This window comes from Oryctolagus cuniculus, chromosome 1, assembly GCF_964237555.1.
Source record: "Oryctolagus cuniculus chromosome 1, mOryCun1.1, whole genome shotgun sequence".
NCBI lineage: Eukaryota > Metazoa > Chordata > Mammalia > Lagomorpha > Leporidae > Oryctolagus > Oryctolagus cuniculus.
The window spans coordinates 30266376-30294141 of NC_091432.1; the positions used below are offsets into that span (position 1 = coordinate 30266376).

A 27766-nucleotide genomic window follows, 5' to 3' on the forward strand; every position below is an offset into this window, starting at 1 on the left:
TTCTAAATCAGAGGAAGGTAGGAGCTGTCAAAATGGAGGAATAGGACACAAATCAAATGAATAATTTCCTCTTACAACTACCTTAGCTTAGCTGATGGCTTTTCCATTTAAAAGAGCAATTCCAAAAGCAGAACACTTTCAATGCTTCATAGCATATTTGCCCTTTGGGTATAATAAGATGCAAGTGGTTGAGAAACTGAGGTATGAAGAAAGCAAACAATTTACCCATAATAAAACATGAAATCTTCCTAGAGGAAGAAACCCGTAAGGTTCCATTTTTTTTTTCCATAGATGATACAGGCAAGAGGTAAAGTGTAATCGGAAACAATACAAACCTTTCACCATCTCATGGCATAAAAGATCCTGTGCAAGCTGGACTCAACCCAGGTTTTAGTCTTAGTTCCTGCCACAGGGCAATCGTGCTGTTATTACTCACCATCCACATAGCACGTGTGGTCATTCCTGAGTCTTTTTATGTGCTGGTCTCTCTGTTTGGACAGCCCCTCTACCCTTTCCATCTAAAAGTAAGAAAATAGAAAGTAGCCCTACCTACTGTCAACAGGAAGAAGAAATGCTGTACGTTCTGATTCTTTCTTTTGAATTACTTGGATCCTAATCTATATCCAATACATTTATTTTAGAGTATTATTACAGTGCAATGGTTAAGAGCTCACACTCTGGAGTCAGACTATTAGACTTGGGATGCTGGCTCCACTGCTTGTTAGCTGTGTGGTCTCATGAATGTATAACCTCTCTGCAACTCAGCTTTTCATCTAGGATGAGAAATGAAGGTAGTATATTAACAACCACTTATTAGGACTGTTGTGAGAAATAAATGATATATGGAAATGTTTAAAATATTTTCTCACATATTGTTGTCACTCAATAAATCCTTCTCTATAATAATTTATGATTTTATACTGTACTTAAATATGAAATTAAAATGGTTTAACTCTCATTCAAATCAGACTTTGAAATCTATAAATTCAAGGGAAAAATCTTAGTCACCTTCATATCTCTGAGGCCTATCACACATTAGGCACCTCTAAGATATTTGCTGAACAAATGAATGTGAGAATTCCTCTGTAATCTCTCCTTTCTGAAACTTTAAGGACCAGAGTGCCTAGCAGAAAATGTTACTCTGAGACCAAATACATAAACAAGAGTAGCCTGTCATACATCATTAACTACTGCATTGGATGGCAAACAAAAGTGGAATAGAGCAGAACCACAGCATGCAAAGTGACACCCAGGCCTCTTCCTACCAGGCCCAACTGTTAGCATTATTGAGCCAGAAATAGCAGGCAGCAATATGGAATATGGGCTGTTCTTAGCACTTCCAGTTGGGAGCAGATGCAATAAGCTACAGGCACCTTGGCTGAATATTCTAGATGTGAGTAGATTCCCTGGTTAATATACCAACATACACAAAATAAAGTTGTGACTCTCACAGGAAAACTTCTAAAAACCAAGTACTTTAGCAAAGAGGCTTGCTTTTGATATAAACTGTCAGTATAAGGTGTAACAGAAGTTTATCCTTTATTTGGCTAAAGTAGGGGACAAACAATCCACACCAGGATGGCAAAACAAAGTCAGCTCATGCTCCTAAAGAGGAGAATGTGGCCATTAAGAGCCTCTCTATGCTAAAGGCCAACTTAGATGTCGGAACCCCACTCTATACAATAAACAGCCCCGACAGTTCCATGTCATGTCACAAGCATCAGCTTCATTTCCTTTGGCTTCCAGATGGGTCTCCTCAAATGGTGATAACAAAATAACCAAACCATGAATTTGTAATCAAAGGACAAAAATAAACTAAAGTGTATCACTAACTTAGTCCTCTTTTATCTCTACAACCTAGCTAGTCAGAAAGAGAAATGCTGTATCTAAGAACATATGGTGATTTGTTTAGAGGAGAAAAAAGGATATATATAACTGTAAGACAATATTTAAAGAAACAAAATTAGGACTAAAAAAATAAGTCTACCAAATTACAGAATCTATAAGCAGATTCTTTCCACTTCGTATTTTTAAAAAAGATTTATTTATTTGAAAGAGTTATAGAAAGAGAGGGAAAGAAAGACAGAGATCTTCCACCCCCTGGTTCATTCCACAAATGGCTGCAATGGCCAGAGCTGGGCCAGGTCAAAGCAAAGCAGCAAGAACTTCAGCTGGGTCTCCTATGTGGGTGGCAGGAACACGGGCACTCACGTTATCTTCTGCTGCCTTCCCAGTTCCCTAGCAGGCAGCTGGACTTGAACTGGTGCTCATATGGGATGTCAGCACCATCGGCAACAGTTTAACCCACTGTACCACAACATCAGCCCCTCCACTTTGTATTCGATACAAGCTTTGTATTCTTCCTCAAAACTATGTCCCCAAAACTAGGTGAAGTGCGAGCAGAGAGGGATGAGGCTATGGTTCACAGGAGGTTAAATGATTTGCCTAGGGTCATGCAGTCAGTCACAGGCAGAACTAAGAATAGAAGTGAGGTGGCTGATCTCCTTCATCTCTGACTCCTGCACAGCATGCTTTCTGTCTGATCAACAGATTCAGTGTGGGTCAGAGTCACGCTGATCTCAGCAGTAGCCTTGTGCCTGAGGAATAGCCCTCTTTGAGGAAGAGAAATTCTACAGAAGTTCCACATATAACTTTGACTATTAAAAAAGTCATTTTCCTCTTCGTTAAAAAGAAAAATCTCAGAGAACCTCAATAGCAAATTGAAATTTAGTCCTGATCTTGCTCCTTCTTTGAGCACAAGGGTTTATGGGTCTTTCTCTCTCTGACTTCCTTCCACCACACAATAGGTTTCACGCCAGCAGTTCCTACAGCCACCTCCTCTCCTCAAATACATATTACTTCTCAGCAGGCTTCAGAAGAGAAGGAGCCAATCTGTGAGGGTGCAAACACAAGATCTCCTGTAATAGCACAGAGAAGACAGAAAATTGCTGCCAAAAGTGTAAATTGCTTTTTTTACTTGGAAAAAAATCACTGTGGCTTCAAAGACACCCTGTTAAATGATGACTCTACAGCAGTTGCTATCCATGCTCTACATATTAGTTCTTTTGCTCCTTCCCTCCTCTGAGAATCTGCCACTATGACTGCGTATCATGGATCTGAGGAGTAAGTTACTTGATGAAGAAGCAACAGGCTGTTATTCTGTGGAGTCAGAGGAAACTTGGGTTGCTGCTCCCCAGAGAGCATCTCTTCCACTGCTGACTCTCAGAGGATACTGCATGAGGATGAATCGAAGATCCCTGCATAATGACAGAGCCTAAGGAGAGAAGAAGCAATTTACAGAAAATAGAGACTGCAGCAATTCATTGTCAAAGCAAGTAAGAACACCAGGTTAGAAGGACAAGATCAAAGTGATCCTCTGAGGACTAAGTGTGAGTCCTCTTGATTTTCACACCAGCTCACACAGAGAAGTGTGCTGGTATACTGGAGACTATCTGAAAGGTGCTTGAGGGCACGAGCCCTGAAGTCAAACCAGATTCAAGTTCTGGTTCTACTGCTTATTAGCTACGTCATGGAAGGCAAGTTAATCTGAGTACTTTTTTCCTCACTTGACCAGTGACATGAAAACTAAACCCTAAGCTTTACATGAGAATTAATTAGAACAAACAGCACTTTGGACATAATAAATGTTCAGTAAATGATATATATGGCTATTATTGTTAATTAGTAAGGTAGCTACACAAGAGAATTCAGGACAGGGAAAAGACATGACCCAAAGCACAATATCTCATATCAAACAACTTGGGAAAAAAAGGAGATTCCAGCTGACAGAAAGGTCTGTAACTGGCCATTACATTCCCACATGACAGGACATTTTCTGTTCTTCCCATTGTGCATACTGGTTGGAATCCATTTCTCCTTGGACTTTTGTGTAGATAGTGGGGAAGTGGCTGTGTGGAAAGCATGGTAGCAAAGGAGACACAATCAGAACTAGAACTCAGCATCTCCAGATCCCTTTCTCATCCATTCCCCATGCAGAGAGACTCACACTTCCTTTCTGCCTCCTTTACACATCAACCCTCATTTAATAAGAAGACTTTGGAACAAAATTCTGTTCGGCTTTTGGAAATGGTAAAGTGTCTATCACAAATGAGAGGAATTTCAGATCAAAAGCAATATTCCCTGAAGTACTAAATGAATTAAATTCAGGCAAATGGTAGTTCAATACAAATAAACTGAATGGAACCAACACATATGAACTTATTAAAAATAAAATTTGATTTCTCTTCCCTCTTTCTGCCAATTAGAACATGTTCTGCAAATGTTCATTGTACCAAAAGGGTTCTGTCAAGTCCCAGTCCAACAGAATCCTGCTGACATTCACGGCAGCCTGGCTCAAGAGAGACAGCCTGACATCGTGGTTGCTAGCAAACAAACTCTGTCTTACCACTATGTTGTCAAAATGACATGAAAGTGTTTGCAATTAAATATTAAAGCCAGTATTCCACACTGAATGGTTTTTTGTTTTTTTTTTTTTTTTTGACAGGCAGAGTGGACGGTGAGAAAGACAGACAGAGAGAAAGGTCTTCCTTTTTGCCATTGGTTCGCCCTCCAATGGCTGCTGCGGCCTGCGCACCGCGCTGATCCGATGGCGGGGACCAGGTACTTATCCTGGTCTCCCATGGGGTGCAGGGCCCAAGCACTTGGGCCATTCTCCACTGCACTCCCTGGCCACAGCAGAGAGCTGGCCTGGAAGAGGGGCAACCGGGACAGTATCCGGCACCCCGACCGGGACTAGAACCTGGTGTGCCGGCGCCGCAAGGCGGAGGATTAGCCTAGTGAGCCGCGGCGCCGGCCATGAATGTTATCTTTGAAGAGAGTTAATCTCTACCTAAGGTCCTTGTATTCTTTAATCAATGTGGCTCTGGCATGTGGCCATGAGGGCAAGAGGAGTAATTTATCCTATTCAGGCTCTCTCAGGCAGAAATGCCACTGCTATCCTATGAAGTCTGCACATTCTTATTTCTAAGGCATTTTTTTTTTTTTTAAATCATGGTCTTATTTGAGTTGTCTGAGAAAGAAGGTCTAGGACTATCTGGCATGGGTTTTAAGGAGCCAGAGCTAATCTTGAGAGTAGAAGAGGTAGAATGCCAGAGAAATAATTTACAGTGTGTCTAAATCAAAGATCTGTGCAAAATGATAAACACCTGGCCAATAACTAGAGAAGATACTGATTTAGACAGCTACTTTTGTTAACTTAGTTTAACTAGTCTCTCATGCTCTTGAGACACCTCCAATTCATTTTCTGTCCTATAGGCAAGGGAGATTTCTAAAATGCAAGCCTGCTTAGGTTAATTCCTGTTTAAAAATCTTTAATGCAGAGAAAGGGAATATTATTATATTCTCAGAACTATATCTATGAACTGTGTTGAACCTGTAAAACCTAAAAAAGAAAAATTAAAAAAATATTTAATGTTCCTACTGCCTTCAAATACCTTAAGGTGGCCTTTAAATCTCTAAATGATCTGAGCTCTGCTTTCCTCTACTCTCTTGTCTGGAGCCTTAATCCAAGTTTTCCCCTCTCTTTAGAACTACCAACTCCTGTTCCTCCTTTTTTTCTGCCTTCCCATCTTTCAGGCCTTGAGGTAGTAAAATGTTATCTACAATCTTTTCTTTTTTTGAAATAGTTTTTAAAAGATTTATTTATTCATTTGAAAGGTAGAGTTACGCACAGAGAGAAAAACAGAGGTTTCCCAATGTCTTGGTTCATACCCCAGATGGCCACATATGAAGCCAGGAACCAAGGGCTTCCTCTGAGTCTCCCACACGGGCACAGGGGCCCAAGGATTTGGGCCATTCTCCACTGCCCTCCCAGGCCACAGTAGAGAGCTGGATTGGAAGTGGAGCAGCTGGGACTCGAACTGGCGCCCACATGGGATGCCAGCACTGCAGGCGGCAGCTTCACCTGCTACTCCATAGTACTGGCTCCTCTATAACCTTTTCCACTAAGCCTCTCCTCACCCTCCAGGACTGACCTGGGAACCCTTCTTCTAACCTAAACTTCCCTTTTCATGGCACTTTTCCCACAGTGTAAGTATCTGGTCCCTCTAGACTCAGGATCTACAGATCATGTCTGCCTCAGTCATCCTTACATACCCAGTGTACAGCATAGTAGGGTTGTTGATGTGTTTTTTTTTTTAACATTTCAGAATAGTTCTAAATCCATAAAAAATCATGAGGTAGTAATACTGAGAGTCCCCACAGAGCCTTTATTCACCCATTTCCCCTATTACTAACATCCCAGATTAGTCAATTTGTCACAATTAATGAACCACTTCCAGCCCCCTCCCCCACCTTTTTAAAATCCAAATTCCTTTTAAATGGAGAAAGGGAAGGAAGGGAGAGAGGGAAAAAAGAAGGAAGAAAATAAACTACAACACAGAAGGAGCACTAAGCACTGTTAGATGATGGGAGTGTGAAGGGGTTTCCTGAGGCTCTGTAAGCTTGAAGCAAGGTGCCCATGGTTTTAACTGCAGTAGAGGATAAGCCAGACAGGGTTTTTTTTTTTTTTTTTCTCCCTGGAGCTAAAGTTGAGGTTGAGAACCTCAGCTCCCAAATGAAGAAGTACCAGGAGATACAGATGTGGGATAACTTTTGGGAGGAAAAAAATCCTATTTGTTGATATGTAAATAAAACCAAAGAAGGGCCAAGAAGGTGACTGTGCAAAATTCATTTAGCTTTTATTAGTAAGGGACTTGGACTAGATTAGGTTTTTTCAAATTGAGTTCTGAGGAACTCAGCTCTCTACAGAAGCCCCTCAGTGCCTATCATGATGAAGAATGTTCACTACTGAATGTAGTCCCCAACTTTAACCACAGAAACGTCCCCCCACTACACTCACATTGAGGTTCTACTTAAAGTCCATCTGAAAAAAAGGGCACTTCTGTGAAAACTACAACATGAACAGCAGCGGCCTCCGCGGCCTGAGACCTCTCAGCATGCATAGCCCTTGAACCTGTGGCAGACTGAATCTGTCCTGATAACCTTGACTATGCTGATGGCACAGCTGCAGCGTTTCCCTGAGTCTATCCTCACTGCCTGAGCCAAATGACAGCATGCACTGCAAAGATGCACTGCAAAACTGAGGGGGGAATGGAACACACTTTAAATTTCCTCCAACCATGGTGAAATAAATGCACAAAGGTATTTTGTTTTCCTAAACAAAGTTTTGTCAACATGTCTTTCTCCTAGGATTCATTGTATAGGTGTCTTGGGTCTGACACAAAGATGTTCTAGATCAGAAATAAAGAATATTGGATCCAGAGCCTATTAAAAAGACAATCCAATTCCAGTCAAAAAAGAACAATGGGTAAGTTATCTAGTCACCCCACCTGATTGCTTAATTACCATCCATATGTAGTGCCTGCTCTTCTTAACAAAGTATTCTGAATGCAGCAAGAATATCGCAAAGTTAGTGTCAGTACATACTTTCAAGTCTACCTTTATCTGAAGGTTACAGGCAGGAAATGACACAGTTGGGGAAGGCTTACAAAATAAGATCTTCAAAGTCCTGGCTTAAGATGGAGATCTCTTTTCTGTGCAATTCCTTGGCTGTCCATATTTCATGGGACATTAAAAGGCCACAAATGTCACTCCACTTCAATTCTGAGAATGGATAAGCAGAAATAATGTGATCTTACCTGGGTCCTTCCTCGTCACCCTAAAAGACAAAGAGAAAGAACTTGTATTAGAAGTCATCATTGGCAGAGATGGATTTAGATTTATTTTCTTTCCCTTTCCTCTCCCAACCTGAAAGCAAGGATTATGCATTTATTGTAACAAAGACAAACCAGGAGTCGTCTAAGGACTAAACAAGGGCTAACATAATCCTATGTTCAAACTGCCCTGCAGAGATGAACTGGTAATTTGTCCTGGCAAGCACAGATGAGAACATACGGACCCAGGAGGCCTAAATAATAGCCTTGCCTTTTTATTTGTATGGCTGGCAGTATTCAAATCTGAACAAGCTGAGAGCACCAAAATAGCTGCAGGTCTTGGGCAGAAGCTGACCAGCTCCAAAAGCATCAAGCTGATTTTCTTCAAAGACTCATTTCTGCCTTGGTCCAATAATTTTCTCTGAACACAGCAATTCTAATATATAGCATACTGTAGTGCAAAGGGTACTGTGCTGGGACTCGTGGACTAGGGATTCTAGTCCAAGCTCTGATCCTTGTGAGCTATGTGCCTTTGGGGGCACAATAATTAATTATTCTAGATCTCAGTGGTCTCCTCTGTATCAGGGTAGTTCTGATGTTTGATGATTCTCATCATTTTCCTTTCTTGTCCACTATGCGAACACAATGTGTTATTTTTCCAGATACTGCATTCACTCAACCTAACTTTATCAGTAGTTGCAAATTTCTTTCAGCCCCCTTCCATGACCAAGTAAGATTTTTCAAACAACTCTAGAGCTTTTACAAAGGGCCTTACTCATGCTTTTAGGGAGACTATCTTTTACAACCTCCTCTGTGGCTATTCAAGGATGGTCTCCACAGAAAATGTACCCTCTTATACTCCCCAGAAAATGAATAAATGGTTTCTGCTGGTATTAAGGAGAATGAGCTGGAGACAAAAAACTCTGGCTTCAAACCTTGTCTTATTCACTTGCTGGCTATAGAACCCTAGTTATCTGGTCTCTCTGGACTTCAATTTCCCAATCTGTAAAATGGAGTAACTGTCTTTTGTAGAATGAGTATGAGCATTAAATACTGCTTATCACCATGAAGCCCAGTGTCTGATGCACTAAATAAAGGTTAGTTATTAATATCAGTAGCAACTTAGTGTGATTCATTAAGGAGCTCCTATATATTGGCACTAAGGGTGTAAGCTAAATAACCCATGATGCTCTAACCTTTGTAGAGCTCTCAATCAGGAGCAGGAGAAACAGGTGGGTAGAATAAGCTCCTCATATGACTCAATGGGTCAAGAGCACTACCAAAGACATAAACATAAAAACATAAAGCTTTACGCATTAAAAAATAAGTGATGAACACTTTATTGGAGAAGGTAGGCAAGGCTTGTCACAGAAAAGGTGACACTTATACTATGACTCAGGGGATTAGTAGTATTTCCTCAGGCTGACAAAGAGAAAAGTGGGAAGCTCACTGGTGTAGCAAACGGCACAGCAGTTGAAAACAAATGGCACTGCTTAAAGAACCTTGAGTTCTATGGAACTAGCGAATGTTTATGGGCATGCAAGTGTGGTAGGCCGAGGTAAGGATGAAGATGGTAGGGGGTTTCAGAGTAAAACCAAGGTAGAAGGAGACTGCAAGGGTGCCAGCCTATAAAGAACTGTTGTAGCCAGAAAGATGATTTGAATCGGACTATACACTGGAGGTAGAACAGAAGAACAAGGAGGGCATTTTCAGCAGACTGTTAAGGATTTTTTCAATAGTAGTAAGGGTGCTAATCATCCATAATGCAATGAGGGAAGTGGGCAAGTGGTAGAGGGAGTATATAAGAATGGTGGAAGCTTTCTTTGCATTTTAACTGAGTAGCATGTCTCAGGAGAACTAAAATATAGCAAGAAAAAATCATTAAATTTAAAATGAATTACATAACTGTCAATGACAATTAAATCTCAACACAATTTTTCAATTATCATTGGATGTTTAAACAGAAGAGTCTTATAGAAAAAAAAGTTTCTGAACTTTCTCCCACGATTTAGAGCAAATTCTTCTTACAACCACATAGCTTGGTTCAATAGTTAAAACAAGTTTCTGAGTTACAAAAAGATGGTATCGAGTTCTAGCTCTCTAATTCCAACAGTAAAGCTTTTGACTATTTACTGGACTTTTCCAAGGTTTAGTTTTCTCATCTGCATATGGAGATCCTAATTCTTACTTCAAAGGGTCACTCTATGTATTAAAATAAATGAGAAAAAGTGTGCAGAACACTAAGCAAATGTTTTATATTAAGTATTCAACAAATGGTAGACATCATTTCACTTCCCTCAAATTAATTAAATTTCTAGAGGAAAGTATAGAAAGCACAGAAAGATTCTGACAGATGGCACAAGGTCTTGCTATATGTTCACCCACTTTTGTAACTTATAGGTATGTGCTTTTCATAAACAACAGTCACTACCACAAACCTTGGGGCAGGCAGAGTAAGTTTTACTCTTGAAGAAATGAATGAATGAATGAACAAAGGAAAGAAAACACCCTCACACATAAATTATAGGACCATTTTGAATAGGTCAACATTCAGATGATTGCTAATCCTGACAGTAACAGTAAAAGATATACAAATGCTACTCCTGCTACCAGCAATGCAGATGCCTATTCTGAAAGCCTAGCTAATTCATTTCCAACCTTCAAGATGAGGTCTTACTTGGAAATTGCCTCACTGACAGCCTGAGTGGGGTCATCCTCTTCTGTTCTCCATATCCATAGAGTTTAACCTTCTAGACTGTATTTAGAAAAGAAAACTGACAATAACAGCATCATATGGATTTCATCATCTTGAGAACATAATATGTTTGGTTCATCTCTATTCACTGTATCTAATGCAGCACAAGGACACACAGCAAATAATTACTCAAGAAAGGAAAGGAGGGGAGGCAAAATATAAGTAGGATTTAAGACTAATTTCTACTCTCATTATGTGTGAACTCTGGCTTGGAGATTATTAAAAGCAAGAATCTGTTAAATAACTTCCATTTAAATAAATGTTAGATCAAGCAATGCTCCTAAATCCCTCCTTGAAAACCATCCTGAATGCTACTGGTTGGCAGACTACCCTCTAGTGCAACCTCCCATTTCTACCTCTATCAGTGGAAATGTTGTTCACCAAGAATCAAGTTTATATCAGTTGAACATCGAATTATAATGACACACTTAATAACAAAACATGAGTGCAATGGTTGCTTCCATGAAATGTTGCTTTTATAAGAATTTATCTGAATGCTTTCACAGCATTCAATGATGAGCTACTTAAGAGTTGCTGTCAGTTTTGATGAAGGTCAAACCTATGCAAAATATTAGAAAAAACAAATTATAAAAATCTAAGATTCTGCATTCAGTTTACTTTGAATGGCACCCCTCTCATTATAAAAAGACAGAAAATGGACCTTATAAATTGTGCAGTACAGGTAGGGCTTATGCCAGAAACATGACCTTCAAAGCCAAACAGACAATTCATATTTTCAAAAAGAATACATTGAGAATGACAAAAAATATACAAATATGTGTTAGAAGTTTAAACTTTTTCTAACATTATCTCAGTGCTATTCAGTATTTTTTTTTTTTTTTTGACAGGCAGAGTTAGACAGTGAGAGAGAGACAGAGACAGAGAGAAAGGTCTTCCTTCCATTGGTTCACTCCTCAAATGGCCGCTACGGCCGGCGCGCTGCACCATTCCGAAGCCAGGAGCCAGGTGCTTCCTCCTGGTCTCCCATGCGGGTGTAGAGCCCAAGCACTTAGGCCATCCTCTACTGCCTTCCCGGGCCAGAGCAAAGAGCTGGACTGGAAGAGGAGCAACCGGGGACAGAATCCAGCGCCCCAACCGGGACTAGAACCGGCACCACAGGCGGAGGATTAGCTCAGTGAGCCGTGGCACCGGCCTATTCAGTACTTTTCAACACTGGACAAAAGATGAAAATGTTCATTATAATCAAATAAAGACATCTTTTTTTAATATTTGACTCTGCGCAAAGAGTTTTATAAAATGACATAAGGTGAGAAAGTCAGGAAACACAAGAGAAGGAATTACTTTCCAGCTTCTTTTATCAGTCCAACATAACCATAATACCAAAAGCTGACAATGACATTACAAAAATAAAAATTACAGGCCAATATTGCTTATGAAAACAGAAACAGAAGCCCTTAACAAAATATCAACTAACTGAACTCAGTTGATGCATTATCATCAAATAGTAGTTCAACGCAGGAATGCAAGGTTGGCTTAACAGTATACAATTAATCAATATAATTAACTATTACAACAAAATAATGAAGAAAACACATAAGGTCACTTCAAAGTAAGTAGAGGAAATGTGACAAAATTCAACATCAGTAATTTAAAAAAATTCTTGGCATGTTATGAACAGAAGGCATTTCCTCAATCTGATAAAGGCCATCTACAAAATACACCAACTTAATAGTAACATACTAGATGCTTTCCCTCTATGACTAAGCACAAGGCAAAATTGCCCATTTTTAGCATTTATGTTGACATTGCAAAGAAAGTCCTAGCCATTGCACTAAGGCAAGAAAAATTAAAGGCATAAATACTGAAATGAAGGAAGTAAAACCATCTGTATTTGTAAATGGAATGATTGCTGATATAGAAAATACTAAAATGACTGTTATAAAGAATCTATATACCACTATTATTACTAATATTACTAATAGGTGAATTTGGCAAGTTTACAAAATACAAACCAACTGTATTTTTATATACTAATATAAAAAAGCTGAAAAACTGAATTAAAAACTTTCAATAGCAACAGAAAGATTAAACACCAAGGGTTAAATTTAAATAAAAGCAATTAAAGATTTTTAAATTAAAATTAAAATTTCTGAGAGCATGTGAAATCAGACATAAATGGAGACATTTACCACATTTCATTCAAATTGTTGTTTGCCATAGTTATTGTGTCATTTCTCTTTAGCCACTCTACTTTTGAGATTTCTTTTCCTTTTTCTTTATTTTTCAAAACTTTGGTTTTGATGTGTCTGGGTGTGGGATTCACTCAGTTTCTTAAATCTGTAGGTTTATGTTTTTCAACCAAATTTTAGAAATATTAAGCCATTATTTCTTAAAACATTTCTTCTGCCCCACATTTCTTTCTCAGAGCATATTAAATTTTTCATTATTATCCTATAGGTCCCTGGAATTCAATTATTTTTGGATTTTTTTCTTGGAGGTATAGATTGATCAATATCAATCTAGTTTAAATTCCCTAATTCTTTTCTCTGCCATTTCCAATGGGCCACTGAACCCAATCAGTGAATTTCTTGTCAGCTCATATATTCTTCAGTTCTAAAATTTTCATCTGGTCCTTTTTATAACTCTGTTTCTTTGCTGAGATTTTCTATTTTTCAATAGTTCCCAGAGTATCTGTGAATGCTCCCTGAGATCTATTTGTGAAAGCAGGTTTTAAATCCTTGTTTGATAATTTCAGCATCTGTGTTATCTTGATGTTGGCATACACGACTCTTCTCATTACAGTTGAGATTTTATTAGTTCTTGATATAATGAGTAATTTGGGGCTGTGTCCTGTGTTACAAGAATCTGGTTCCTATTTAAATATACTACATCAGTAGGCAGTCAATCTGTTTAGTTTCAGAATACAAGTCTTGTATCAATTTTTATGGACTGTGGTTCCAAATGTTAACGTCAGTTTATAAACCCTCTGCAGTGCTGCTACTCTGGTACTCTGCTACTCTGGTCTGCACCAGTTAGATGACAGGACTAACATTAGGACTAACGTAACGTTACATACAGGGAAGAAGTGAATTAAAGTTCTACATATTGACGCTCCTGTGGAGAGGCACTGTCTAGTTAATGCAGTGGGGAGAAGGAGGTAGTGGAGGCAGGAGCAGAAGTCAGAGTTGCACCTACAAGTGTATGAGAGGCACTACTTACTACTAGCAAAGGCAAACGTAGATGTCAAAGTTTCACACACAGGCTCCACGGGAAAAATAAGGATAAAGATACCTTATCACTGCGGGTGAGGGTATAAAAAGATTTTCACCCAACTGGCTCCTCCGAAGCAGTGCCAACTGAGACTGGGGAGAAGTGCAGGCATTTTCATGTTTATCTCCAAAATAGGCAAGGATGGTCAAAAGATTTTTTTTTTTTATGGCTAGACCACTCTTTTCCCAGCACTTTGGTTAGACAGCACAGGTGGTTTCTTTGTTGTTGTTGTTGTTTTGGTTTTTGGTGGTGGGCGGGAAAGGGGATATTTTCTTTTTGTGTGTCTATTAGTGTCTCCAGTCTGCAGAACATGTAGGCCAGCATATATACAAAGCAAGAAAAAAACCCAAGGAATTCACAGCCTTATAGTCCTTCAAATCCCAAGGTCCCCACACAGTCTGTCATATTTTCTCCATTTCTGAGTCTTCTGGAAGAGGACTTGTCCAAGGATATTGCAATTAACAGAAGTTTATACTACCTTGTTCAACACTAGAATTTGCAATTTGCTTTAAACATATCAAAAATTCAAAAGGATTGATAGAGGAAAGCTTGTTAGAAAGACAGCTAGATACATAGTAATGAAGCAAATATTGCAAAATGTTAATGATAGAATCTAAGTTAGGTATATGGGTGTTATTTGTAAAATTCTTACCTTTACTGTATATTAGAAATTTTTCATAATCAAATGTTGGGGAAAATCTTTCGATTGATTTCAAAATCCAGGTAAATAAAAAATTCTATTATCATGCAAAGTGAAGAAAAGAATCTCTCATTTGGGTGAAGGGGAAGTACTGGCTATTACTAGATTAACTGGAATGAGAAGCTATTAGATGTTAGAAACTCTCTGAAAAAGTTCTAGTCAACTCACTGTTACTTCTTGTTTATAGTCACTTATTTAGTCCACAGCCTGGGCTGTAAGCCTTGTCAGCCAGCCCTTGCAAACCTAAACATAATCCCATCAGCGTTAATAAGCACAGTGCAGCTGAGGCACCTAAAGGGCAGTTCATGACAAGGAGAGACCAAATATATTATTTGAAATTAAAATAATACGGGGATTTCTCTCAAAATTAAACCTTTATACAACCCAACCAATACACAGAATAAATGAGAGTCCAATTGGAGGAGAATGTGGGACAGAGTTATGCTATTGATCCCTTGAGTTAACTCTGGTTGACTTTTTGTTCATTAAGATACAAAGTGATCAATTCAGCATTGTAGCTGGTCTTGAGTATACAACACTTTCTAAAACATTGAGGTTTGGGGTATATAACACTTTCTAAAACATTGATTCTCCTATCCCTTCCCAGACACAAATTGGATGCCTCGTGTACAACATATGGTAGGGGGAAAATATAGGCACTGAAATAGAACAGATTTAAATCTAATTCCTGGTTCTGTTTTCTACTAACTTAATGACACTAGGTCAGTGTCTCTGCAGCTCTCTGAATCTCAATTCCCATCTGTAAAGTAGGTTAATGAACATTGATGTAAGCATCAAATGAAATGTTGAATATATTTCTCTCGCCTATTTGGAAACTAACTTAGGTATACATTTTCTTATTTTTGAGGAGGATAAAATGAAAAGAACAAAAGTTAGTCCTTTCACACATTGATGAAAATTGATCAGGAGGCCTGGACAGAGACAGCAGATAACTGTTCAATGTTCTCTCATATTTCCTGTCAGGATGGCTTTCCTACTTCCTGGATAACAGTTTGGCCCTCTTATTAGCTACATTTTCCGTTTGTGTGTGACCAGGCTCTAACAGGCCAAGGCAAAACTACCAGTTAAGGCTGAACTCATTAAGTCAGTAGCAGTTCTGTGAAATCCACAGGAATCTCCACAGTTTTCTTCTAGATGAGCCTATACTGAACCTATCCTAAGATTGATCAGAATTTTCAACATAATAGGGTGAAATATGAACAGTAGCCTCTCCATAGTGACTAAAATATGAGTTTCTTTTGCCTTAAATCATTTTTTAGGATCAAGGTACCTGGGTTCAATTCCCAGCTCCAGGACCCGATTCTGAATTCCTTCTAAGGCAGGCCCTGGAGGCAGTGGCAATGGTGCAAATGGATGGGTTCCTGCCACCTAAGTGGTAGACCTGCATTGTATTGAATTCTTAACTCTTAGCTTCAGCCCAGCCCTAGCACAAGCCATCAATTCAAGTGAATAGATACTAAACAAAACAAAAACTTAAGAAAAAATAGAAACTGATTCTAAATGTCTGAATATGTTGTTTGGGAATGTACCTGTATACCTAAGACCCTTTTCATTTCTGTTCCAAAATTACAAAATAACAATGACTACAGTAACTAACATTTGTTACAACTCTAAATTTATCTTCTATGTTTCCTCTTACACTGGTTTTTGTTTGTTTGGATCCTCACAAGGCCTTAGCCCACATACCACTATTAACCCAGTTACGTCCCCAATTTGCACAGTTGGCTCCATATAAAAAGCAGCCTGAGGCATTCTTTCACTATTTTACAGAATAGGTAAAAAAAAATATCTTTCATTCTAGCCTGCTTTATGCTCTACTTCCTGAGTTGTTCTAATTTAATCCAGTTCTCATCTCTGTGATATTTTTATTTATAGGCTTATTTCACAACTTAAGATCTCCCACTTGCCCTTGTCTCTGGCTCTGATTTCCGGCTTCCCTCCTTAACTGCGATTAGTATCTTCTGCATTGACTGTACTCCTTTAAGTCACAGTCGATAAATATCTCCACCAGGCCAAGCATCTGGGTGCAGGTCCTAGTAGCCAGTATTTCCATCCTAGTTTACACATCTGTCCAAACATTTATACCCTACCTAAGCTTTCAATTCATTCATGTTCAGGACGACAAGCAGGCATTCCAAAACTAACAAATATGGCAGTCAGTCACTTTTTATGTCTCTTGCTACTAATAATTGTGGGCATCTTCATTTACCTCTGCCTTTGGCTCAGCTGATTCGTTAGAGGTATCAAGTTGTTCCTTGGCTTGGGCCATCTGAGTCATTAATCTATCCATGTGAGACTGGATGTCTGCCAGTATCTCAGTCACATGAGCTGTGGCCATTGCTTCCTGGATGTCCACTAGATGAAGGGCTTTCTGCTCCTCATCAGCAATCACCTTCTGAACTTTCTTAAATTCCTGCTGTATAAACACTTTCATCTGGTCCCGAGTTACCTGAAAAGCACAGACAAGAAAGTTAACTTGAACTCAAAGAAATGGAAAGGTGAAGTTATTGCTATAAAACATTAGGCAGCCCTGGCCAAGATACAAACCATGGTTCCTATCTGATTCTGAAGTTTTGAGATTATCTTCTTCTCCTTTTTCTTCTTCTTCTTCTTCTTCTTTTTTTTTTTTTTTTAAGATTCATTTACTTATTCGAAAGGCAGAGTTACAGAGAGACAGAGACAGAGATCTTCAATCTACTGGTTCACTCCCCAAAAAGCCCCAAGGGCTGGAGCTGAGCTGATCCAAGGCCAGGAGCCAGAAGCTTCTTCCATGTCTCCCATGTGGGTGCAGGGGCCCAAATACTTGGACCATCTTACACTGATTTCCCAGGCCATTAGCAGGGAGCTGGATCAGAAGTGGAGCAGCCAGGACTTGAAACGGTGCCCATATGGAATGCTGGCATTGCAGGCAGTGGCTCTACCTGCTATGCCACAATGCCGGCACCAAGGCTATCTTCCAACAATGTCCCCCTAATAGCTGACAAATTTCCTGCTGATCCTTTGGCCTTTTTCATTGTTCAGGAAGTAATTCCTTATCTTTCACTTTTGCTTTGTTTTTATACTAGTATAAATATATAATTACTTTTTTTAACTTTTATTTAAGCAAATATAAATTTCCAAAGTACAGCTTATAGATTACAATGGCTTTTTCCCCTCATAACTTCCCTCCCACCTGCAGCCCTCCCAACTCCTGCTCCCTCTCCCATTCCATTCACATCAAGATTCATTTTCAATTCTCTTTATATACAGAAGATCAATTTAGCATATATTAAGTAAAGATTTCAACAGTTTGCACCCACACAGACACACAAAATGTAAAAATACTGTTTCAATACTAGTTATAGCATTAATTCACATTGGACAACACATTAAGGACAGAGATCCCACATGAGGAGTAAGTGCACAGTGACTCCTGGTGTTGACTTAACAATTTGACACTCTTGTTTATGGCGTCAGTAATCACCCTAGGCTCTTGTCATGAGTTGCCAAGGCTATGGAAGCCTTTTGAGTTCGCCGACTTCGATCTTATTTAGACAAGGTCATAGTCAAAGTGGAGGTTCATCCTCCCTTCAGAGAAAGGTACCTTCTTCTTTGATGGCCCATTCTTTCCACTAGGATCTCACTCGCAGAAATCTTTCATTTAGGTCCTCATTTTTTTTTTTTTTTCAGAGTGTCTTGGCTTTCCATGCCTAAAATACTCTCATGGGCTTTTCAGCCAGATCTGAATGCCTTAAGGGCTGATTCTGAGGCCAGAGTGCTGTTTAGGACATCTGCCATTCTATGAGTCTGCTGTGTATCCCGCTTCCTATGTTGGATCATTCTTTCCCTTTTTTATTCTATCAGCTAGAATTAGCAGACAATAGTCTTGTTTGTGTGATCCCTTTGACTCTTAGACCTATCAGTATGATCAATTGTGAACTGAAATTGATCACTTGGACTAGTGAGATGGCATTGGTAGAATCCCCTGGCACATTTCTAACTACTTTTTGGGGAAAGTCAGCTTGAGCATGTCCCAAATTGTACATTTGACATAGTTAGACAGAGAGAGAGACAGAGAGACAGAGAGAGAGACAGACAGAGAAAGGTCTTCCTTCCATTAGTTCACCCCCCAAAATGGCCACCACGGTCAGAGCTATGCTGATCCGAAGCCAGGAGCCAGGTGCTTCCTCCTGGTCTCCCATGCGGGTGCAGGGCCCAAGCACTTGGGCCATCCTCCACTGCCTTCCCAGGCCACAGCAGAGGGCTGGACTGGAAAAGGAGCAACCAGGACTAGAACCTGGCACCCATGTGGGATGCCGGCGCCGCAGGCAGAGGATTAGCCAAGTAAGCCAAGGTGCTGGCCCCCATATAATTACTTTTTAAAAATATTGTAATTAAGTGTACAAGGATACTTCAAAAACTACATGGAAATGGAATTAAAGGAAAAATTCATTTTGGTGCAAAACATTTTGATGTTGATACACACAAAGGATCTTCAAAAAGTTAATGAAAATGTATATTATATAAAACTATGCATAGATTTCAAAACTTATTGCAACAAAATAAACTTATCTTGTAATTCCATTTTTCCATAAGCTCTGTAATGTACCCTGTATATTTATTCAGAGAAATGAAATTTCTCCTCTCCAATTACAGATGTACCAATTATATTCCTATAATATGTGAAAGAAACAATTCCTTATGCCCTCACCAATACTGGGTAATACCAACCTTTTAGATTTTTACTATATGATGGGTGAAAGGTAGATTATTGTTTTGTTTTACAATAGCAACTGCAAATCAAAGAAAACACAACTGTAGGCTGTATTTGTCTAGGGCATAAGAAAGACAAACACAGTGAGAAACTATCAAAATAAGTACTTATAAACTCTAAATCTTGCCAGTAACTTTATTTACTAAAGTTTCCAGACATGTGTTCATTTTATGAGTATTTTTAAACAACAATGAGCAGTAGAGATAAGGGGTTGGAGGGGGGTACGGCTGGTGGAAGAACAGTAGGCCAAAGGGGAAAGCCAACGGAGAATTTGTGACCTAGAAGAGCAAGTATTTCTCATCTAAGTGCACTGGTTCTTAGTCTGGTGCTCCACTCACTGTAACAGTCCATCAGAAGGGAAATCAAACTGGAAAAACCTATGAAAAGAAACTGACAAAGAGGTGGGGAAGCAGAGGAGGCCATTTTTAATCAGCCTCTTAAAAACTGCAAATAGCTTGAATCTTAAGCAGCTTTTGTAACACTGCCATAAGGAGGTCAATACAGATGGCTTGTATGACATGGATCTGTTCATGTATCAAATCTAAGTGACATAAACCCCCAGGAATTCATATACTCTTCCCAGGTGCTCTCCCTGGTGCTGGAGAAAACAGGAGGAAGAGTGTTAAATGTTATTAATAGCCCTGCAAACTCTGTTAACAGACTGAGAACTGTGACTTGTGTTTAATTATATAATTTCTTTTTATTTTTGTATGTCTATTTCAGGGCTTTTATGCTTTATGATGATTATCTACCAATAGATCTCTATTCTTGAAATAAACTGGGTCTTAAATGACCTACGACCATCTCTCTATTAGAGGCCAAACTTGGAAAACTCACTAAGAGAGGAAGTTCCCCGAATGCTTGAGAAATTCTCTTAATAGTTTCAAGTGACTAAAAATAGTCATCATAATAAAAACTGACTCACAACTTATTTGATTATAATACACATTGATTCAAAGTTAGGAAACTGACATCAGAGTCAGGAAAGGTATGGATTAGACTACAACAGGTGAGCAAATCACGGACTTTTAAAAACTGAATTCTCTATTTCCTATTGTTTTACATAGGTTTTTTCAACATGATACTTTATTCCATACAGATCAGGCCATAAATGAGACTTGAAGGTAGAATTACCTGTATGCTTTCTTTCCATTCCCATTCTCTACTAACTGACACGAGTATCCTATCCTTCATCTAGTTCAAAGTAGTAAGAACAAATTTCTGGGTCACAGCATCCATTCAAATCCAGAGGGATTCCCTGGGAGACTAAGCATGTGGTTGGTTGAATTCTCTGGAAAAGGATTCCTACCAATGATAGCAGCTTTCAAAATTTCCTTTCAGGTTTCATTTCACCTCTTTGTCATCAGAACTCCATTCTGCTAAAAACTGCAAGAGTAGCAGGCTCTTAAGGTCAGTGCCTGCTACTTGGGAGCTGCTGACATCACTTCCAAGTAGGTTTCTTGGGACTTACTTAGTCTCTCTGTCCAAGTGAGTTACATATTACAGATTAAAAAAAAAGATTTATTTGTTTGAAAGGCAGAGAGAGTGAGAGTGAGAGAGTGAGAGTGAGTGAGAGTGAGAGAGAGTGAGAGAGAGTGAGAGAGAGAGAGAGAGATTGAAATTGCTTTATCTTCTATCCACGGTTCACTCTCCAGATGGCTGCAACATCCAGGGCTGGGTGAGGTCAAAGCCAGGATTCAGGAACTCCATCCAGGTCTCCCACATAGGTGGTAGGGGCCCAAATACATGGGCTATCTTCTGATGCCTTCCCAGGCATGTCAGTAGGAAGTGGGATTTGAAACAGAGGAGCCAGGACTTGAACTGGCACTCCATTATAGATCCAAGTGTCGCAGGCAGGGATTTAATACACTGTGCCACAATGCCACCATCCCTATGTTGCAGTCTTAACTATAACCACAGCAATGTTACACTATAACCACAGCAATGTTACACAGAAAGACAAGACTCAACATATCCAGAGAAGAGAAACCTGGATGTACACAGAATGCTGAAATTGGTGATGTGAAAAGTTCCTTTTATACATCATTTACTAGTAGTTGATGTCACATCTTTTTAAAAGCCGCAGACTTCCCTCACAGCCAAACAAAATCTTAATATGGAACCCCAAAGTATAATAAAAAACAAAGTGGAACTATTCTGATTAAAAGAAAAATCTCCCCCTCCTCCTTGGCATACTACCTATGACACTGTAGTGGCTTCCAAAAATTTTTACAAGAGAGAACTGGGTCCTCAACATAAACAAAATCTTAACAGGAGCTTTCATCCTTTGTTCAACTGAATGGCCTCCAAGTTGTCAAAATCTTCAGCCCCTAATTTATAAGTGAGATGATGTATCTTTGTTACAGCTGCATTAGGGTACACTATTGTTTTATTACTTAAACACAGGATTTTAATAAAAATCATATAAACATGGCATTATTTCTATATGGTCAGACTAACTAGTGAATACCTCAGTACAATCTCCTCTTTTTACAGGTGAAGGGAAAGAAAGCTCAGTAGCAGAAGTAGTACAGTAATAAAGTCACGGCTTAGAAACGTTCCTCTGGCCAGTCCAGCAAATTTTCTGCAACAACGTATCACCTTAAATGATCCCTTTCTAACTGCTTCACCTTAAATAATCCCTTTCTGACTCCAAATTTATCTCTTCTTAATTTAGGCCTTTCCTCAGTTAAAAGGATGCTTCTGCTATTAGCGCCAATAAGATGCAATTCCCCCAAATGAATCGTGGGACAAAGGATTTACATCTGAAGAGCTAAGTCTTGCATCTGATACTTTCTATATGCTCTTACAGGCAGTGTTTCTAAGCCAGGCCACACCCAAGATGCATGTAGACTGGCACTGTACATATACACAAATAAACACATAAAACCTAGAATTAAGAAGTTTGCATTAAAAAACAACACCCACTTAATGTTTCTGAAATGTGCTAGAACCCATGAACTCATATCTAACTGGCCTGTAGGAAACCAAGATTTTGTTCACTTTTTGTGTTATAGGCAGATTACACAAAACAACAAGCATACTAGCTAGAAGGCTTACTGGCTTGAGAAAAATTTGTTCTAGAAAAGCATTCCTGGGGCCAGCGCTGTGGCGTGGAGGGTTAATGCCCTGGCTTGAAGCGCCGGCATCCCATATGGGCACTGGTTCGAGACCCGGCTGCTCCACTTCCAATCTAGCTCTCTACTATGGCTTGGGAAAGCAGCAGAGGATGGCCCAAGCGCTTGGGCCCCTGCACCCATGAGGGAGATCCAGAGGAAGCTCCTGACTCCTGGCTTCAGATCGGCACAGCTCCGGCCATTGCGGCCAATTGGGGAGTGAACCAGTAGATGGAAGACCTCTCTCTCTCTCTGCCTCTCCTCTCTCTGTGAAACTCTTTCAAATAAATAAATAAATCTTAAAAAAAAAAAAAAAAAGAAAAACATTCCTGACATATACTGCGACATATCAAGGTCTGGAGCAAGAAGCCACTACAAATAAAGTATCCAGGGGCAGACACTGTGACACAGCAGGTTAGGCAGCCAGTTGGGATGCTTCCATCTGCTATCAGTGTGCCTGGTTTGGATCACAGCTACTCCTCTTCTTTTTTTTTTTTTAATTTTTTTATTTTTATTTTTTGTTTTTGACAGGCAGAGTGGACAGTGAGAGAGAGAGAGACAGAAAGAAAGGTCTTCCTTTTGCCATTGGTTCACCCTCCAATGGCCGCCGCGGCTGGTGCGCTGCAGCCGGCACATCGCGCTAATCCGAAGGCAGGAGCCAGGTGCTTTTCCTGGTCTCCCATGCGGGTACAGGGCCCAAGCACTTGGGCCATCCTCCACTGCACTCCTGGGCCATAGCAGAGAGCTGGCCTGGAAGAGGGGCAACCGGGACAGAATCCGGCACCCCGACCGGGACTAGAACCCGGTGTGCCAGAGCCGCAAGGCGGAGGATTAGCCTATTGAGCCACGGCGCTGGCCAGCTACTCCTCTTCTGATCCAGCTTCCTGCTAACACACCTGGAAAGACAGCAGATGATGGCTTAAGTACCTGTAACCCTGTCACCCACATGAGAAAACAAGATGAATAAGTTCCAGCTCTTTCTTGGCTTTGGCCTGGACAAATTCTGGCTATTGTGTACATTTTGGGGGGGGGTGGGGAGAGGGAGGGAGATAAATCAGCAGATGGAAGATCTCTCCTCCACTTCTGTCACTCTGCCTTTTAAATAAATAAATACATCTTTTTAAAACAATGTATCCAAGTCTATAACAACTGAAGATTTCAGAAACATTTGTTCCATTAGCCAAATATGCTGCAAGGATTAAAAATGGCTACTCCAAAAGTGGCTAGAAAAAATGTAAACTGTCTGAAATGGAGTGAGAAGATTAAGTATGTCTCCTAAAAAGTCAGATTCCATTTTTATTCTCCTCTTCCTTCTGAATGGCCACTATTATAGACCAGAAAAACAAAAAAGCAGGAAACAGAACTTTTTCAGATGCTGGCAGGTTGTCTTTATCCCCATAGCAGGGCATTCGCAACTTGCCAGTGGCCATGGAAATTTTCAAGTGAGGAGGCTCAAAGTTAAGGCTTCTGAAAGGCCTCAGAATTTATCTGGCCTGTTAACTCCAAGAGAGCTTTTTTCCAAATTTCTGCCAGGCTCCAGTGAGGCCACAAAGGGGAAGAGCTTTGTCAACAAGGACAGAGACCCTTTTAAATGACAAGAGTTTTATAATGATACAACTGCGTGAATTGGAACAATAATTCATAAATCCAGATTTGTCTCTAATTACATGGGGGGGGTGCAAAACAAGTAGAGTTTCAGGGGATTAGGAATATAACTCAGTAGTTGTTAGGGTGACATAGCCAAAACAAGAGAACACAGAATCTGTTGACAATGCTACTCTATCAAGTGATTAGCCTCTCTCCTACCTTTTATTATCAAGTTTTGTTTGTTTCTTTTTTAAAATCACATAACCCTTGCTTTCCTAGCTCCCTTACCACAAAAGAATCTACTAGTTACCAACTCCATTTCACTTCACCACCAACCTGTCTGTAGCACTTATACTACTGATACCCCTTGATCTGCAAATTCTCCCTTTTCATTGTTGCTGTGATCCTGGACTTCTGTGACTCTCCAGTTACCTGGCTTCATCTCTTCAATTCTACTCCCTCTCTCCAGGGGACTGTGATTGAGAAAATCTACCACCTTCTGACATTTGGAGCCAATGATTCTTTCTTCTATGTGGTGGGCAGGGGGTAGAGGGAAGGGACATCCTATGCATTATATCATGTTCAGCGGCATCTCTGGCCTCTGTGAACTAGGCAGCAGTAATATCTCTGCTCACTCTCACCCTGATCCCCACCCCCACCCACACAACCCACTGTAACAACCAAAAGTGTCTCCAAACATTGCTAAACGTCCTCAGGAACAACATTACCGTATGTTGAGAGGTACTACTCTACATTCTCTTCCTTAGCAACTTCATCTCACTTCTGCAATTTAACTACTACCTCCATGGAGATGGCACCTAAGCCTGGATCTTCTCTCCAGGAAACTATTTCTACAGTTCTGCTGGCTGATGCACATCTCTACCTGGATACTTTTTTATTACTCAAACCATTAAACTCCAAACTGAATCTTTGAACTCGCCATAAATCATTATCATTTCTAACTTTTTTCAGTGCCTCGCATATTAGGCACTTCATTAAGCACTTTATGTATATTCAATTCATCATCACAAGGACACCATGAGGTGGCTTTTATTATTATAAACTTATTATTAAAAAGAAACTGAGGCAGGGAGGTAAGAAATCTGTTCAAATTCACATACATACTAAGTAGCAGAATGGAGTTTGAATACATAATATGCCTCTCCCACATCCTCTCTTTAAGCATCAAACTGCTTTCCTAGCTCCATGTATGATCCCACAATTTAGGCAGCTTCTCAGGCTCTGGACTCTGCAGTCAAGTTTCGTTTTCTCTACCAGATCCTACATTCTCTGGATTTAGTAACTGGAAGGGAACTACATAGGGCCTTGCATACAATGGCAGGAAACACATTCTGACTGAATATCAGAATCAGATGTGTCACCCACCTCTGTCCCTCTAACCAGTCTGACTGAAAAACAGCTATCCCTCACCATTTAGAAAAATACCCCTCCTTTCTTCACATCCCCTCCCCATTACCCACCACTAAACATCTAAAGACTTTCTTTAATTCTTGATGTAGCCCCATCTGCTCTCCCCACCTAAGCCCTTCCACCCAGGGCTACTCTCCCTCTGCCCCCATCCCAGTAATGGGCTGAAACAAATTCTAAGTCACAAAAAGCTTTTGAGTGATTGGAAGAAACTTGCTGGAATTCTACTTCTTCCCCAAATTTGTGCTTGGCCACCTTACTCTCCTTTATCATCTCCACCTGGTCTGAAATCTTGGCTTTCTAATCTTACTCTCAAATTTCACCTATGGCCCTTTCAAACTTACTGACTGTATGTGCCTTTCACTCTGTCCCCTTGGTCTTAGACCTCAGCTTTGTCTTATATTGTACAATCTTTGGTGTGCCTTGTGTCTTTGATTCCTAGAATAACACTGTCTCAGATAAGAACTCCGTATGACAGTCAGAATAATCAAATCTTCTGCCCAGTGCATCTTCTTGAGACAACAGATTTTGGTACTAGAGCCCAAGTACTATACTGCTCTTTAATAGCTTCCTGCATATGAACCTATGCTTCTTCTGAATCTCCTTCCTCTCATGGTCCTCTGCACTTGACATACAAATGTAAGTATAGATGTCCACGTACGTACACACACGCACAGTACTGTGGCTCAGGACCATGTTTCCCAAAGGCTCTCTACTTGAAAGGGCCTAATAAATACTTGAATTGAAAGTGCTAGGCAGCTGTGAAGTGGATGGCAAATGTGTACCGCAGTCTTTTGAGAGGGAGTTGACTGACACTCAGCCCTTAGTGCAAGAGATGGATATGTAACTATTACAACTGCGGCATAGCTGCCAAGCATCCTCTTCTCCCAGGGTTGCTTGTTCATGATGTCAGCTGCCATGACTTTATTGCCATGACAACTTGATGTATAACCCAGTGACACGGCACTGAACTAGACGCACCAGAATGCAGTTCACCAGAAATGCTGGGTTCACTTTGACTTGATACGACTGCTTACTCTGAAGATGCTCTTTTTCTGCCTGATCCCAGGGTGGCAATGAAGAAAGAAATTCTAAACTTTTGAGCACTACTTTTCCTGAATAAACAGAAAACAAATCTGGTAATCCCTGCTATAGGAATGTGAAAGTAGAAGAATGAGTTCTGAGAGACACTCAGGACCTGTAACAACCAAGAGAAAGAGAGCTTCTAGTCCATCTTGTTTTCTCGCTACCCTAACCTATCAAAAACTAGAGAAGACAGCTTCTGCTTCAGGTGCTATTAGGAAACAGGAGGTGGAGTGTGACACTGAAAGTTGAGAGGGCAACTATACAGAAGTTACTATTTTTAAGCCTATTAGATTTGAATGTACAGAAAGTCTATTGTATCAGCTGAAAATTTAAGCAATTTTATAACAATACTTATACCTCAACATCCTTTGTAAATCTCTACCCATACAAATCCAGTTATATGGATTCTATCAAAATTCAAACATCAAAACGACAACAAAAAATGCCCTGGAAAAGGCGCTAGGATGTTGGCCTCCTGTTTTCTGAGTGTTTTGTTACAGAGGGTCACAATGGGTAAGGTACACAAAGCTTGATGCAGTAGACAAAGCAGGTGGAGGGCTGGCTCTGCTAACCCTATGCTTCTGAAGTTTAGAAAGGTAAAAGTTCCCTCATTTGTGAGATGGAAGTCTCATATTTTTCTGAACTTCATAAAAAATAAATGGAAAAAAACACACATGACCATCAGGAAAACCATTCTGCTCATCAGAGCACAGAGTAACTGTGAACGTTTATTGCATGCTTCCCATATGGTACCCACTGAGTTCTCACAAAGAGCCCAAAAAAACTTGCTCAAAGAAAAGAGAACATGCAGCCCTGAGCGATTCTAATTTCCCAAGTGAACACAGAAGGACTTTCTCATACATGTTAGGCACTGAGAAGTAAGTACATTAATACGTATGCTCCTTGCCTCAGTTTTGGTAAATGGCCATAGGCTATCAGGAAGCAGTAGCTGCCTTGTCTAGTTTGGTAAAATCTTCCCCAGCACAGTCTTCAACGACACAGAAGCAAAGCAGAGGCAGCACACGAAGGATGAGTAACGTTCTGTTCCTCAGAACCTCAGCATGGTCGGTCTATGGGCATAACTGGCTCCTCAATCTCATAACTTGCTTACTCTATTTTCTCTCCTTTTTGCAGACTGAAACCCTACTTCACCTCCTTAGGGAACAAACAACCTGCTTCTATCTAAGAACCACAGTGCTCATTAACTAACTAGTTACCAAGACACTTTTCATGTATCCAAAGGCTGTGATAACAAATCATCCTTATGACTTCTTATCATTCTGCAAAGTTCCTATTTTCACGGTACTCATGAATAAAAGCATACTAAGATTAACCCTATTTTGTGACAAAATTGATGGCTCAGACACATCGAGTGAAACAGGTAGTAAACACCAGTATGTGGACTGAAGTTATCTG

The 27766-nt window shown here is 40.0% G+C and overlaps 1 protein-coding gene across 3 annotated transcripts in view; it reads right to left on the bottom strand.

Annotated features, from left to right (window-relative positions):
* Positions 1 to 27766, bottom strand: part of TRIM44 (tripartite motif containing 44) — a 113092-nt gene that overhangs the window by 54487 nt on the left and 30839 nt on the right. For 2 of the 3 annotated variants that reach the window (XM_051852319.2, XM_051852309.2), the window contains exons 3-4: positions 16590 to 16829; positions 7659 to 7678 (exon numbers count right to left, since the gene is read on the bottom strand). In XM_051852319.2, the coding sequence (XP_051708279.1) occupies positions 7659 to 7678; positions 16590 to 16829 (260 nt within the window). Of the gene's footprint in view, positions 1 to 2025; positions 3275 to 7658; positions 7679 to 16589; positions 16830 to 27766 lie in introns of those variants that run through there. The other variant, XM_017345979.3, reaches the window with a different exon arrangement.